The sequence below is a fragment of the Rhipicephalus microplus genome, chromosome 8 (genome assembly GCF_043290135.1).
Source record: "Rhipicephalus microplus isolate Deutch F79 chromosome 8, USDA_Rmic, whole genome shotgun sequence".
NCBI lineage: Eukaryota > Metazoa > Arthropoda > Arachnida > Ixodida > Ixodidae > Rhipicephalus > Rhipicephalus microplus.
Window position 1 is genome coordinate 92,471,473 of NC_134707.1, and position 17,242 is coordinate 92,488,714.

Here is a 17,242-nt window from a genome sequence, read left to right on the forward strand (position 1 = left end):
TCTGCACTACTTGGGTTATTCATTCTGCTTCAAAAGGTCGATGTCATGGCAAGCAAAACAAAAAAGAATGCATGCGAATTTAGATCGAGTCTCATCCGGCTAGATGGGTTCACCACTGAGCTGCAAGAATGTTCAAACTGAATATTCAAACAGAATGCACCAGTGCTGCATTACTTCGTATATTATTAAGCTGCAGCTGTGTTCTTCTGAAAAAACTATTCGCACGTGCCGGCACGGATTCTGTAGCTGCCTGTTCGACTCCGCGGATCAAAGAAATATACGAGAATGAAGGACACGGTCGGTCCGTACAGGGCGACCGTGGAGAGTAACAGGGACGCACCATCAGTTTCCGATATTACAAAAACGAGTGAAAAAGGTGAGGCAATTACTCATGTACCGTATATATATGTATATATATTTATTTTTTATTTTTTTATTTTTTTATTTATCTATTTATATATATATATCTTTATTTATATATGTGTGTGTGTGTGTAACATAACGTTTGAATATTTAACGAATAAACACCTAAATCACTGCGCATTACTTCTCAAAGGTTGGTTTCGAAATTCAGGGAAGCCCTGTACAACGAAGCACAGAACGCTCTACTCGCAATGCCCTTGCGATGTGGCTTACAGGATTGCTGATACATGAGAACGCCAGTATGTATATTAGACTGAAGCTTGCCTTTGCCAGAGCGTGAATGAACACAATTTGAATGTGTTTAACAAAATTGAGAGCTTTTTAGCAGAGCAGTGCATACAGTGCGGACATGTTCACTTTGTTTGGAACACCCAATTTCCAAAAAAAGAAGGGAGGGGGGTATTACGACGCACAAGACCAAGACGCCATAGCGTTTTATTATGAGGGAAGCAGCAGACAATAGAATCAAGAAGCCATTTATTTCATTCACTCACGCTTAGATTGAACACTTCCAAAGTTTAGATGGTTGGTTAATTCCTAAACATTTTGGCACAGCCCCATTTCGGCACAGCCCACTCAAGGAAATAGGCCATGAAACGTGCGGTGATTTGCTTAGTAAAATATTTCAGTTGCAGAGTGAACGGGTGTAAAGTGAATTGTTTAGTCATTACAAATAAATAAATTAAACTCGTGAAAGTATAAAAAATGAGTAATCAAACCAATATGCCAAAAATAAATTGATACGTCTGTAACTATGGCAACTGAATGAAGATGCGCCTATCAGTCAATTCATTTAGACTGTAGTAAAAAGTTATATACAGCGTTGAAAATACTCCTGCGGCTAAAATCGAATATGGCTACACCAAAGGAAAAAAAAATCACCACAAGGGACAAATTTTTTTATTGCTCTTCTTTTACCGTGCTTGTTGTTAGTAATTTTTTTTTCATGTATTATCTCACAGGACTTGTTATTTCACCGACACTGCCTGTTTTTGTCTTCTTGCTGGCTTCACTCGTTCAATTTCATGAATATTGGCTTGTAGAATTTTTATTTCTACTTGTAAATACCTTCGTGTTGGTCGGTGTCTGTTTTCTTTATTTTGTTTTTTACATTATGGTACAAGTTTCTTATGAGCAGCGTCAATGAAGTACACGTTTTATCTCTTCGTGAAAACTACGCTTGACTCTGCATGGACGCTTTCTAACGTGGCAGGTTTGACTGTAAAGGCAGTGAGTTATTGCACGCTATAAAAGAAAGTGGTTCTAGCTATAAAGTTTAATACTATGCTGAGAGAGTTGACTGAGTTTGTTTTCTTTTTTTTTTGTGCTTCCGAACAGCAAGCACTTTCTTACATAAGTGCGTCCTATAGCAAACCTCGAGTGAAACAGTTTGATAAGATAGACTAGTGAATGTAAGGCTTCTTCAAAACTATTTTCGAAAGTCAATGCGACCCAAAAAAGATGTCGGAATGAAAAAGCAGAAATTAGGTGCATATAAAGGTTACCCACCCATAAAATTATGAATGATACCTGGGGTTTAACGTTCAAAAACCACCACATGATGGTTCTTTAACGTGCACCAAAATATGGACACATGCGCCTGCAGTAATTTCGCCTGCACCAAAAATGCAGCCGCCGCAGCCGAGATTTGATCCCGCCGCCTGCGTGTTAGCAGACGAGTACTTTAGCCCCCAGATCACCTTGGCGGGGCTGCCTCTAAAATAGGCTCTAAAAATTCTCACACCGTTTTTTTTTTTTTTAGTCACAAGCCAAACTGCGACCCCTAAAGTAACTACGAGCTCTTCATTTGAAGTTTTCATAGACATTGAGCGAGATTTGAAACCATAAGAAACAGGAATATGAAAAAAAAAGTCGCGGAAAGAAAGGAGATCGTGATTGCACTTGGGTTGCAAACATGCAACCAGCACCAGCGCTACAACCTGGACGCCCAAGGAAGGTTCCTTTAAATCCCGGGCAGCATCCTCGCCTAATAAAACTACTCGCGTTAGGTGAGGACATGTCACTTTGGGTTTGTATTGGCGTCTTAGAGAGAACATATATTGGGTGTACTGTGGCGTGATTTTTTGTTCTGGAGGTCACGCGACTTTATTGTGCTTCTTACGTGATGTTCCGGTCTTTCTCTTTTCCATCTTTTTCTATGTCTCTTTACGCGAAGTATTTTATGGTAACAGTAAGAATGAAAGGCATTTCGGTGTTTTGCACTAACCTCGTTGCTCTGTGTTATTCCGCTTTTTTAAACACCTATTTCGTATGATTGTATGTGTGATATAATAAATTACGTTACTATACGTCTAGTTTGCATCACATCTGCTGGCCGCTGCTGTGCGCACGCTAATTGTGCTAAAACTGTGCACGATTCATGTGTATTGGGAATGGCGCTCTGCCCTTGTCAGCCAAAGCAGGTGACTACTGGTATCAATAGTATTGTAATAGTTTCTTCGGCACTATATGACCACTGGAGCGTCTATACATTTGCATAGCTATATATAAATAAAAATAAGCATAAAAACACAGAAAGCAAAAGGGACACCTAGCACTATCACGGAATCTTAGTGTTCCTGCTTTTTTTCAACTGTCATTATTATTTTTGTTTTTTTTTACTTGCCTTATGCCTAGAACGGCATTCGTATTGCAACTATCCCAGCAAGCTGTTTCACGCCCACACTACAACCTGCACCTACAGCAAGCCGTCACGTTCACGCAGTTTTTCACCAGGTACTTGATGCGACACGACAGTGACCTATCCGCTTTCCTTCCTGTCAGTATGATCATATACTCAAGGTTCTTATGCAATATTTTGAGGTCGCAGAGAAGAATAGCCGGCTGTAGGGGCCACCCTATTGTTCTTTTTCTTCTTGATATTATCCACATCTCCTGATACTATCCTCTCTTATTGTCTTTTGTTTTTACAAACGCTCAAACTACTGCCTTTCTTGCCAAGAGCACTCATTGTACGCCTAAGATTCGTTCATGACTGTAATGGGTGGGACGTCCGATCAACCTCCACCACTTGCTCACCTCTTGTATTTTATTTCAATGGAAACGTGTCGCTTCGCCGATTCCCTGGCATCATCAATATCGGGATGGAACTCGAAGCAGCACAAGTTTTCACACTGTGGTGCTATGTGAAGCTGCCGAAGAAATGAAAGTGACTTAATGAGAGACCGGGTGGTGCACACTATCTCAAGGATAGTTTGGAGCATACCTTCGATCCATCATGACAGTGCCTACAGATCGGTGATATTGCGACACTAATATACACGAGTGATATCAGTGTCGCCTGTTAACTTTTTCTACAGATGCGAAATTTTTATTTCAGGAATTTCCGCCTGCTCACTGTAGTTTCTGAAAAAAATTGTACTTTTTCCCCGATCCACCAAAGCTTTGAGGACTTTTTTTCAAGCGCGGGAATAAGCCAGTAAAGTTTATAGAAATTGAAAAAAAACTCAATATTACTTATTACACGGGAGTAAAGCCTATAACCTCTCGGTCCACGACACCAAACTCTCTTATTAACTTTCGTGGACGTCCATGGCCACGAACGTCGAGAAACAAGGTGCCTGGTGAACTGCGCTAGAGAAGTTGACGCATGTGACTGTACATACGTGCCTTGTATCTTAACACCTTTTCTCTTTAACAGTAACCTTCTTGAGGCAGTCCGGATAACCGTATTGGTGAGGTTAGGTGAAGTGCTGCATCATGACAATAATGGGGCCTGACAGGACCCACTTCGGTAGTTTCAGTACATGAGCTCCTCGATGTTAGAATTTATTCGTTCAACATTCGCTTCGAGGCATGCTACCTCGCTCCGTTGAGACTGGCTCCCGATTTCCGCTCTATGTTGTTTCAGTACATATTTAGTGAGTGCTTCGTTGCACTTACACGTCATAGCCGGTGGCGGGACACCTTCACGCATTTATGGTTCAGGGTACGAGCACGGTCTCTCGTGTTTCTGAAGCGCTGTGAGGAAGTGGGCGCATGACGAATCCTTTAAACGGGTAACCTACAATTGAAAGGATACGGCACACCTATCCGTTTCCCTCCTCACATGAACACGCTTTCCACGAGCCCATTTAGAATACTTGTGTTTATTATGTGCCTGTAGGCGCCATCTTTCCGCCGCAGTCCCTGCGCACTCCATATTGGTTAAAGTTAACTACTTCAGCTGCCAGAAAGGTTTTTACTTGATAATTGATGTCGATCATCGCTATTGAAGTGCTCTACGAAGTATGAACGTAGGTGGATTCACATCAAACGCATCGAGCGATACGATATCTACAAGAAAAAAACAGCAACCATAGCAAGCCATCATGCATCAGTGTACAGTGAAGATTGAACTATTTTTGTCAAGACGCGTTTGGCTTTCCTATTATAACAATTCGTACTGGTAAAGAGATAAAACATGCTTTTTTTGTTTACGACTCTTCACTGCCAGGATAGGATTCCCAACTATGCTGGTACGAAAGAATCATGCTTTGGGTGCTACGACAAGGAACCATACCTCAGAACTTCGCCATCGTCGCGGATGGTAACCGGCGTTTTTCTCGGAAAAAGAAAATATCCCTGAGCCATGTCTACTCTCTTATGTTTAGGAAGTTCACTACGGTAAGAGGTCTTACGCTCGGCCGAATAAAATGGTGTGCCCATTTCAGTATGTTCGAGTTTACCACCATATTTGCAACTGTTCAACCAGTAGTTCATGTTCACAATAGCTTATGGATGCACTTTGACCCAGCAAAATAAGCGTACAGAAACGCCTTCCAACGTAATCTCATAAGTCACAGTATTGGTTGCTGACTGATGTTGAAAACAATCATTCGTACATTTAAATGAGTGCACTCACTGTGGAGGAACGTGCGATTTAGAGCACATGCTTTGGCGTCGCTCTCGTTACGTGTGGACAAAGAGCACGCGGAGCAGGAATGCAGCTCGGAATATCAGCATAAACTTTGGCCTGTCTAGAGAGCCTGCGATGTGGCAGTTAGGTCAAGTTTAACTGTCCCTGCGTAGGAACGGTCCGTGGTGTCGCCGTAATAGGTGGCACTTCTCCATATCCTCCATATCTTTAAATAAAATTATTCGTTCTCCCTATCTTTCAACACATCTTCTTGCCACAAAGTCGGTCATTATTATTCTACTCACTTGCTTGATGTAAAACCACTCGGAGAGAGTCTCTAAAACGACTGTACCTGCTTCGAAATCAAAATGGCGTGCTTATACAGGGTGATAATTAGGTATGTCGTCGCGCTAGTTAGTTCATTTCAATGTATAGATCAGCGCATGGAACTAGAAAAGACAACACGGACAGAAAGAGCGCTGACTTCGAAAAGTTTGATTTCTCTGATGATACCAGACAGAAATACAGCTTACTTAGCTTTGCAAATCTGAGTTTGTTGAAAGCGGCATTGTTTATTGTGACATATACCAGAGCTCCAAAGAAATAGTATAGGCGGTAGATCGAGATTGCTCGCTTGGGAGTGAAATGTGTCAGCGTGCCATCGCTTACATTGGCTAATGAGGAGTTTTAGTTTTTAGAAAATTAGTGATTAAGACTGCTTTATGTCAGCCAGTGCTTTCATTGCCGATAGAAATTTCTTTTGGCTATCATTCTTACCCTACTCGCGGTCTCTGCGCATGTATTTGTGCCTGGTATTGTCAGTGCAATAAAGACAGTCTGCGCTTTTACTTTTCTTTTCGTTTCGTCTTTTCTAGCTTTACGTGCTATGAAAGAGGATAAAATGAGGATAGGAAGTGATTATTTTCTCTTTCCATTTGAAATTCTACTCATCTATCCCACAATCATATGGCGAGCGCAAAAAAAAAGAAAAAACGTCTGGTCCGTGCGGAAGGCGCAGCACAGTCAAAGCGAAAGATAGAAGAACGGCCTTTCAGAGCGTTTTTGAAACACTCATTGGGTAACTACTGCAAGCACACTTGCTTGATACCAAATAAGTCAATAATAATAAATTTATTTGGTTAGTAGGCCGGTATTCAATATGCTATTTTTCTTCTGAGTAGCGTCATTTCCGCTAAACACTTGCAAAGTATTTTGTGCCAATTGTTCATGCAGTGGCTGAAAAAGATGAGGAATAATGGTTGAAGTGAGCATTCACCACAATTATTAGAGGAACAAGAACACGCTTTTGTGATGGGTTGGGGCATTGGACGGCCCACTCGTTAGGCTATCCGCATTGTGCGACGACTGGTTGTTCTTTCGCTGTCTTACAACGCTTTATAAGTCGTAATAACACGATTGCTTTCCCGACATCAAGCCTGCCAAAGGCAAGTTTGACAAGTCACAAGCACCGGTGAAACTCCGTGGTAGAATGCTGGGCTGGCACCCAGCGGACCCGGGTTGCAACCCCACTGTGTCATTGGTGTTAGGTTTTCTCTAATTTTGCACGATGTGGTTACGGACACCGGCCACCGCCGGACACTGACAGTACACTGACATTGGCGCCGAGGTCTTCGATAATATATGAAGGGCCCATATAAGAATGTAGTGCCCTCATGTAAATCTTATTTAACTAAAATTAAGGCTCAGCCAGGAATGCTGTTTTATAAGACGTCTAAGAATATTGTCAAGTACCACGAAAATTTTTCGTAAACGCGTGTTCTCGGAAACCTTTTCATCCTGACGTTGACATATACCCTCGTCCTAGTCACCATTTGATACAAGTGATTTGCGCATACCGTATATGATATTCCAATACCACCAAGTGCGACAAAAAGCTTGCCCGATTTATGTTGATTGTTGTTGTGTGTAACCTTCCCTATAAAAACTGAGATATTACAGCTGCAAAATTGAAGTTATGAGCTGCGTAATGAAATATGGTATTACGCGTCTATGTACAATTTGCAGGCCTGTAGTTCTGCTGCTTCGCATTCAGCACAATATATATCTTTTTACCTCTGGTATGTTTTGCTTTCACTATTGGAGCTCATGTATAATTATTTTTGACAGACTTGGCCCTACATGGCAGCTCTCGGTGTTCCCGAGGTCACCTACTTCATAATCAGCACTCGTAACTTCAGCCGCAATACCAGGGACCTCGTTACTGCCATTGATGAGATGATGAAATTCTTCGCCAGAACCCTTCAATGCCCGTGAGCATTCCCACATTCGTCACATTATCGTTAATTTGCTGGTAAGGCAAGCATGACGTAGAAGTTGATTGCTATTATTGCGATATCAATCATATGGATATTCTCGGCGGGATTTCGCCGCTGGCGTCCACTGGTATTTAGCGTATATGTATACATATCAATATATGAGTTCATAGCTTTAGTCACTGAGCCAAAAAGAAGCAGTTTCTTCAACGCTTAAACGCAAGCTACTTATATCTACCACTTATTACTGGCGATGCTGATCTCGGTAGAAATATTGTGTTCTCTGCATTACCAGCGAGATGGCGCAATGAGCGCGCTTCGCCAAATCGTGTTGACGCGACGACGCGCACTCATGCGCTGATCTCCCATGCGTACTTTGCCCCGCGGAGGAGGCGGGGGTGGAGTGGGCGTTGATGCTCACGCGTGTACGTCCTTGTCTCGTGGTGGGGACAACCGTGCGCCTTAGGCTCTCCCCGGAATGAGTCTGCTGTAGTTACCGGGCGCACAAAGGTCACTGCACTCGCTGCATAGTCTCCATTTTGTGTCCATTTGCGAAATGAGTACGCTTTGTAGACTCAGCAAAGTAACAACTTAAACACTTATTTGCGTACATCTGTACTAGTGAGTACGTTTAGTGTGTCATTTGTGCATGAGCAACGTGGGGCACGTTCAGACCTGCTTGCCATTCTTCGCATGACATTCTAATACGTTGTTCTCGCATTCATTGCTCCGCCTTTGCGGCAAAGCTGTGGCTTTTTAGTATAGAGAGATTTTTTTTCTTTGCTAGAAGTGTAGTTCCCCCCGAAGATCAAGCTACTTTGTTTTTCTACGTATTTTGCAGTTCCTATAGTTTCCTTATTGCCCAGGTCTACATACTCAGTGTGGCCTTCGCATCGCAGTTTTTTCATTTCTTTACTTGAATAATAATAACGTTGATGCTAATGCTAAACAGCCGTGACTGTTCTTAAGCATTTATTTTTTAGGCACCCTGCATTGTCACTATGAGTTGAACCATAGCCACGAAATAACAACTCACTGTATCAGATTGGGGTCTACATTTTGCATTTTGAAGATTTGTAGTTATTTTTTCTTTGAGTCCTGACGGATATCTTTAGAGATAACTGATGCATGAATTATGATGCATGAGTTATGGTGTCTTTGAACTTTGAAATGACGATGTTAGGTCTCATTGAGTACAAACTAGGCACCTCATATCTCTTGCGGGGCTAAACTCTGTGACTGTGGTTCCCTAGGGGAGGTCACTCTGAGGCGCTTGCTTGAAACGTAACGTACAAAGAAAAATACAAAACAAGCGACAACTAACTTATTTTCTAATAATCAATTTCATTTCAAGACCTTTTGCGCCAATTACCTAAAAGCTTTCTATTTACCCTCTAACAGCCTGCTCAAATGTATATATTTGCAGCAGCCTTTCTGACCTGCCCTTTGTCAAAATGTAAAACCATTCCAGCGGCTAATCTGTGAAGTGCCTGGATGCTTTTCAGAATCAACATGTCTCTACAGTTATTTCTACTGAAGAAGCGAAATGCGAAGTTTAGGCTATCTTGAGAATATATTATAAGCCCATCAAAATAACAGAGGGTGAACATTTGCAAAGCGTTGCATGTTTGCAGTTGCAAACATTCCTGCAAGTCGAGTATTGAGGACCAGAAGTATTGGTATCACCGGCATTTTGGCGTAAAAATCACGGAAGGCGTTAACGTATTAACTGCTTTTTAGTGCAAAGTTTTTGTGTAATACTCTTGACAACGAAGTTCTCTCAACCATGCTTCGAGGAGCTGTATGGGCGTACCGGCTAAGCAAATGGCCACGGCTCTTGGTGACAAACTAACACTGCGTCAGGATTCTTGATGGCTGAACACCTAAAAAAAGAAGCGCCATTATCTCTAATAGCCACACGATGATGGTCAATGCACACCATTGTTTTTAGGAAAGAACGTTTGAGAGCGCTTCAGTGAAGTAGCGTGTGAGCGCAGTCACGTGGTTTTAATGCGCATTTCGCGGCCTTCCAGTAGGCTGTTTTCTGTAAGACATCTGTGTACCACCATCTTGGGCCCTTAAGCCAATGCTTTTTTTTCTTGTCTGTATTTCAACGTGCATTATTGAGGCCATAAGGGATAGCACAAGTTACATTTAAATAGGTTGCAAAATTTGGGGCGAAAAGTATGTCAGAAGCTAGGGCCATTGACATCTAGTACTATTATTATTTTTTGGCGTTTAACGTCCCAAAACTACCATATTATTATGAGAGATGCTGTAGTGCAGGGCTCAGGGGATTTCGACCACCTGGGCTTTTCACGTGCACGTAAATTTAAGCACGAAAGCCTCAAGAATTGAAGAGCACGAGCCTCAAATAGACAGTGCCTGCTATTTTCCGCGTGATCGGTAAGTAGATCTCCCAATTGTCTATCACGCTACAACTCGCATGCCTGCACTTGCATACGTAACATTGATGTATTGGAGCAAGACAAAACATACCACGTGTACTGTACAGACCAGGTGCTCCATGTTTAGAGTGTAGTAAAAGAGAGTTGTGACCATGAAATATCGCTGACGTGTCACAATATTGGCGTGGCAAGGCTTCTTCAGGGTCCTACAATAACTAAGTTTTCCTCAAATTTGGCGCCTTAGGCAACAAAACGACGTAACTTGTTTACGAGCTGTATACAGTCACGCCCGATTTTTTGTTGTTGTTTTGCCGGAAGAGTCTCCTCCTCATACAGATGGCGCTAAGCCGCATAACAAGCTGATGAGCCGCCATTTCATGATCTAATGAGTACCCATGGAAGCTTCACAACCAGTTACATTTGCCTAAAATTGTATGCAACAACCCAATAGAATTCATACGTGTGCGTCTGCAGCAACACTTCCTTTTGTTGTTAAAGATCCAAAACATGAAGGTTACGAGCCATATGTCACGGCACTTATACGCATACGTACAATAATCCGTAATGCCGGAAGAAAAGAATACGCAGCATGTACGTTGGCAGGAAAATAGAAATCACTGCCCGAGCACTCTGCACAAATGGTTCACCAGCGAAAGCTCAAACGTGCGAGCCCGGTGCTCAACTGTGGGTTCAACCCGATGTGGCACTGAATCCTTTCGCAATCATTATTTCCGTGTTGTTCTCCTTTACGAGGTGGGAGACACGTTAGGCTTCCGTTTACTACAGCGTTTATTTAACACGTAGCACATTCCACCTAGCATGATCGCGGTCACGGAGGAGTGAAACTAGCGGTGATATGCGTTTCGCAATGGATTATTCACAATGGTTGTTGATGAACGACACACGGTCACAGAGGTCGCAGCCGAAACCAATGTGCCGCCGAAGAATGAAAGCGGATTTTACCCCGGTGAACGTGCTACTGCAACCATCACATTGATGCCGCAACGCCACATCAATGTGTTGAAAGCGTCTGAGATCGCGAGCCAACTCGACGGGGAGGCTTCAGGAGGAACTATTGCGTGTGGGCTCAGCCCCATGGCTGCGACTACGTCACTCACAACGCAGGCACTGGCGTGTGTGCTTGAGAACGACGCTGAGATTGAAGAAAGTGATACAGCAGTCAATGGAGACCACTCATGACACCGCTGCTGAACAGAATTTCGTTTCCCAGCTTTCGCTGTAAAAACCGGATAAGTCTTTTTCCTGATTCCTCTACCCTGGATCAAAATGTACTTCGCCCTGAAGTAACCTATGAAAAAATATGGGCGAAATCTTCGTCATAGAAATCATCATAACAAAAAAGTGAAACCCGTCTTCATAGAAGTAGTGCTATAGGGGTACAGGAGAGCTTGTACAATTTTATTGGTGTTTTTCCGCTATAGCGTCGTCTGATGTGGTAACATTCACGTTGACGCGTAGTGGCACGTCTCGATAGTGACGACCACTATTCATAATTATGATTTAATCGATGTGGTAACTGAAATTTTTAACACATACCGAAACACAGCGTATCGTTAATCGTGCACAAAGACGACAGCAACAAGCACACAATAAAAACGCGATATCAGTTATTGCAAGTCGATCAAGTGACGAAACGCTCTGTTGTAATTCCGCCACCGGTTATTTCTTCAAGATACTTCCCTTGATATAACTCTTATTAGCTATGAATTCGTCAAGCTGCTTCTGGCGTCGAGCCATGAAACTGCTGAATAAATCGACGTTTTCGCGTCGAAACAAGCGCCTAGTGGTATCACCACTGTTACCAAAAGTATTGTGTAGCGTCCTATGTAGGTCCTACATCATTAACCCTGGGGCGCTTTCGGCTATCCACCCTACGATCGAGCGGAGTCGCTTGTCTGTATACGCACTGCAATGAGAACGTTTCGGGCAATTGCCAAGAGGGCTGTGTATCGTCGTCGTACTTTACGTTCGCCAGTGTCATGTTGGTGTTGGTGTCGCTTGGCTTCGTGAATTTTTCTTCGTCTGAAACATCAGAAGTATTGCTTACTGTGTGAATGCAGCGTTTTGAAGACGACGAAGTGAGCGATGAAATTGGAAATGATAGCTGCAACCTTAAGAGACCAAAAGAGAGTAGAGAGTGACGTATGTCAAGGAACAAACCGGGATTAAGGATATCATATTTGAAATAAAGAAGAAATGGACAGGCTGGGCAGATAGCACGTAAGCAGGATGACTACTGGTGATTAAAGGTAACTGACTACCTTCTCATAGAAGGCAAATGCGCAAAAAAGAGAGGAAAAGTGTGGTGACCGGATGAGAATAAAAAATTCGCAGATGTGGAGTTTTGTTAGGGGGATTTCCTTCTCTCTGGGCTGTTGCACGAGAGTACGAAAGCCAACGTCACAGCCTCGGCAGTGCATTTTTTGGGGCTCACGCGTGCTAACAGCAGCCCAGAGAGGGCTATTGCAGCGCCAAGAAGGCCGTGAGCGAAAAAGTCTCTAATGTGGCAACGGAAACCACAAGACTGGGTTTATTGGCGGGTCATGAAGAGGCATTTGCCCTGCAGAAGTCGTAATCAAGCTGATGATGATGATAACGCAACGTTTTAGTGCTTCATTTGTAAACCAAATTTAAATATTTGTTAGGTGCTTCACGGTGCTCTTAATTTTAAGACGAGCCAAAATATTCTTGATAAAAACGTTTATATCATGGTTCTGGATCTACTACAGTGAAATATTTTGGTAAATTCTGACACTTCAGGATATATAAATTCTTTTTTAAAAACCACAGAAAATGGAATGACACGGAGGTAATTAAACTTCAGAAATCGTGCGCAACTTTAACACTGAGTGAAATTCATAAAGACGCACCCATGTGCATAAATTTGGGCTCATATTCAAAGAACCCAGTTGGCAAAAAATTTATTCCATAAGGCGTGCCTCACACTTAAGTCATATAAACTCATGCAAAACACAATTGTTTACGCTTTCTTGAGTGAATTTGTGGCAATATTGACTGACGGAAGCATCGCAGACTATAATCTTGAAGGAAATACAGTTGTTTCACAAGATAACCGAGCCTTTCCCGTATGCCTCTCATGCAGATAACCGATGAAACTGTGTGCTGAACTGTTACCTTTTTATGTTTCTGTTAAAGTAAGCACAATTGCACCAATACCACGCCGTTTACCTTAATGAGTAAACTTATCAACTATGCCACGTTCATTTCGTAAGTAACTAAATAAAAAATGTGAATGCGTATACGTGGTTGTTTAGCTCACCGCCCAAGAATATGGCAATTTTTTCTTGTATTTTGAGTATCCGAGGCCCGGATTCAAGAATCAAATAATAAATTGAGTCACTCTACAGAAAGCCGTAGTTGGTGGGGCACGAGGTCAACACTTTTTAATAAAAATACAAGGAATGTAATACACTGCCAAAACACAGACAGTCGCCCAGTGTGAACAACACTTTGCATGGTCGATTGCGTTTGTGTCAGAAGTGATAGCAACGTTCAGCGAGCTTCACACACACATTCGGCTAAGCGGGTCCAATATATTCACGGGTAAGCTGCAGTGAAGGATTTTTGCGGCAAACAACACATTTTATACGTTGACAATCGGCTGACATCCCTCTCAAGAAAGCGCCACTGTGTTCATTTGCACGCCTGCTGCTGGCTACTCATCATCACTATAGCGTGAATATGGTGCAGCCACCTGTAGCCTGATCTCAGGGCAACTGGAGTCACCAACTATTTCACGAAGGAATTGAGGACGTGGTGTATATGGGGGGGGGGGGAGGGGGCGTTTTGTTTTTTGTAGTATCTTCCAGACAGATTCATTGTTTCTTTGTTGTTGCCGCATCTTCTTGTGGTTCAGCTGGGGAGCCACCCAACATTGATGATAAGATAATTGTGTATTGTGTCCTCATCCGATTTCCTCTAGTGTCTAAACGCTAGTCGCAGTACGAACGGCTAGAAACACTTTATTTTGAAGGCCTGTGGGCGTGCCAAAGTTTGCAGCGAACATCAAGGTACTTCATGAAGCTAGTCTTCCACCGTTACGTCTTCTCGCCTCTCGACGACTGCCGACACAGCTTTGCAAACTTAGCCAATTGAGGCCAGGACGAGCATTACTCAGTCGCCTTCGGTGACGCACGGAATCGGGAGCTTACGTAGCCCTCGATACCCTTCGTCATCTTGGCATCAAAATCCCAAAACACAGACAACTTCGTCAAGATCAAACTTGGTCACACGAGGATGTCGACGGTCAGGTGACGATTACACGGATGCACAGCAAGTTCTTCACACCCACAACAGAAGTACGTTATTTGGTGCTTGAATGCAATGAAAGGAAGTAACCCAATCGTTTGAAAGTTTTCATTGATAAATTGGTTGACTTAGAGCGCGGAGCAAGGGCTGCAGCGTTTGTGACCTGGTCTTCTGGTGCCCTGGGCAGTGCGACTCGAGTGCGTTGTTTCATCGACAGCATGGGAAAGCATGGCATTTCAGGCAGCCCTGAAGAAACCGAAGTTTTGTAGGCAGCAACTAGTCATGCTGTTTTTGTACAGTTAGCCCGCTTTGATCGGCTAAAACATGGATTGGCTTTAAATCAATGCACTGAAAGATCACTGCAAATTCCTCAAGACCTGTATGGCATTGGTCTAAACATAAAGTTTCAATGGATTCCTTCACACGTGGGTATGAGGTGACTGATAGACTTGCATGGAGTGCTTTGGAACTTATACCAACAAAGAAGGTTCCCAAAGACAATCAGTGTCTTTCACGAGATGCTGTGAACCAGCATTTCAGCTCGTTATCGCTGATGCTTCACCAGTCATGTGGGACAAAAGGGCTATCAAGGGTTTCAAAGGACAGCTTGCTTAGTCGCATCTGAACGAGATCAGCGCGTGCATCAGCATGGCTCCAGAGGTTTAGACTCTCCGCGACGTCAATGAGCTCAAATCCAAAAAAAAAGTGGTGACATAGAAAACTATTTGCTTAAGTACCATTAGCTTAAGAATTGACGGCAAACTTTATTTCAGGAACTTCAATGTTTAGGCTCGCCAGTGACAGCGTGACTGATATTCTGTTCACGCGTGGTCACTGGATCTTCAGAAAGCAGGTGTCGCAACTTCTCTTGAATTTTTTGAATGCGGCAGACTCCGCACGTGACTGGTGATGAGTGACAATTATTTTTATTTATTTATTAATTTATTTGCAATACTGTCGACTCCAATGTTGGAGTCATTACAGAGGGCACAATGCAGGTAGTATACATTCATGAAGAACAAACAATAACATTCCAACTGACATACGGGATTCCTAACAGGATACAAGGAATAATGAATTTTCCGCATAATTAAAAACAGGAAGATAATCGCACCAAAATGTGTTATACAATGTTATAAGAATATGTAGATATGTAGCGCATCTTTATTATCGGCACAACCATCATCACCAGCAAGCGCATCCGGCAAACCATTCCACATTTTATTTGTGCGAGGAAAAAAAGAGAATGAAACGAGAAACATCAATTTGAAACGCACCACATTTCTCGGTTAACATGATATCAGAGAGCAGGACAAATGACGGTGACCGAATCAACAATATGCGCAGTTTTCTAGCAGGAAACTCAGGAAACTGCTGACTTGCGCATACGAAGCCAGGTATTTGAGCGATGGATTGGAAAAAAAAAAACGGATACGAAAACATAAGCCTCACCCAGTACCTTCTGGCCTGCTACAGTGCGCCGTGCAAAAAAAAAAGAAAAGAGGAAAATAGCAAAGGTATGTGAAGCATTGAAGCACTACTGTAGATTACGCATGGTTTCTAACACTGCGGTGAATGTGGATAGTGTGTCGGCATTAGTACCAAATGTTTGGTATATGGTGCAGCGAGATATAGGTACCGGTAGAATACCGCATGTGGAAATGCAAGGAGGCCACCGGCTTATGGAGGCTAACGTCACGCTACGTGTGACTTCTTAAGAGTCCGCCTGTGCTTGGTTAAAAAAACTTCTTTGGGTCTGCACGTGCTTAGTTAAAAAACAAACAAACAAAACTGCGTTAGTTAAGAATATCAAAGAGAGGACTCGGGGTGGGGCGATTGCCTGGATGTTATGCAAGGCTAGACTCACCGGCTACCTTACAACGTCCTAATCTTAATTATGGTACGTTGGATGGTGTCACCACAGGTCTGATAGTTGCTTTTGCTGGATGATGCGCTCTTAAAAGCGGTCAATTTGCACAAAAGTTCAGCTAAACTGGCCAAAACCACCCACCGCCATTGCTAGCCACCGCAACACAGCTTCGTACGAAATTCGTGCGAACTTCTTGTTAGGGTAGCGCGCGTTTTCCGACGTGTGTTGTACAAGATAAAAAACTGAATAAATGTTCCGGAAAAATACTGAAACTTGAAAGCAATATTTTGGTCCAGAGAAGACGCAGGGAAGACCCCGTGCAACCCGGCTAGTCCTAAGTAGTCCCCACCAAGCCGAGATTGGCGGCTCGTTCATAAGCGCTATGCACGGCCAGGATTTTATCGGTGAGTTGGGGGCTGCGCAAGCGAGCTGCCCACCTGTCCTCGTGGAAGCCGAAGGCGATGGCTTCAGAATACAAGAGCACTTGGTTGAATGCTGCTAATGGCCTACAGGTGGGGAAGTCTGCAGTGAGATACCGTTCAGGTCATATGACATGAAGAACCACAAGGTTAGGATACACATGGTTTTGCAATAGTATAACGGTAACTGCCTGCGCCATGCAAAGTGGGGGACAGGGAATAGTCGCCAGCACATTGAAGTATTTAGTTATTTTGTTGGACGTGAGCAAGGCTTCCCAGCGAGGCAGCGGGATTGCGGAGGTGGCGCGGTAAGCGAGTCCTCACGGGGCCTCGTATGCGCCCTCATTAGGGTTAGAGCTAGAGCCCTCAGTGTACCCCAGGGGAGTGGGAAAGCAAGAGAGAGAATAGGACGTAATACTCTTGACGCTTTGGAGAACGCGGAAGGTCTGAGAGGCACCATCCCTTTTTGATAAGTCTTAATAGTCGCCTTAGAGCCACTGTATATTGACTATCTGCGACTATCAACACAGCCAGTGCGATTGCCACTTGTTTGCCTCTCGCATGACTCGATGTGCCTACTGGGGCGGAACAAGTGAGCCTTGAATACTACATAGGTTCTTGTATACCCGTGTTCTATTGGATTGCTGTGTCACAGCCTGCTTCCATGTGTCCCAATCGTAATTAGTAACTATGCCAGTCGC

General features: G+C 43.3%; 1 protein-coding gene across 1 annotated transcript in view; it reads left to right on the forward strand.

Annotated features, from left to right (window-relative positions):
- The first annotated feature begins 209 nt into the window (after positions 1-209).
- LOC142769247 (dehydrodolichyl diphosphate synthase complex subunit DHDDS-like) overlaps positions 210-17,242 on the forward strand; it is a 31,416-nt gene continuing 14,383 nt past the window's right edge. Inside the window, exons 1-3 of the mRNA XM_075872331.1 lie at positions 210-376; positions 4,880-5,049; positions 7,409-7,551. Of these exons, the coding sequence (XP_075728446.1) occupies positions 4,915-5,049; positions 7,409-7,551 (278 nt within the window). The 5' untranslated portion in view covers positions 210-376; positions 4,880-4,914. The remainder of the gene's footprint in view (positions 377-4,879; positions 5,050-7,408; positions 7,552-17,242) is intronic.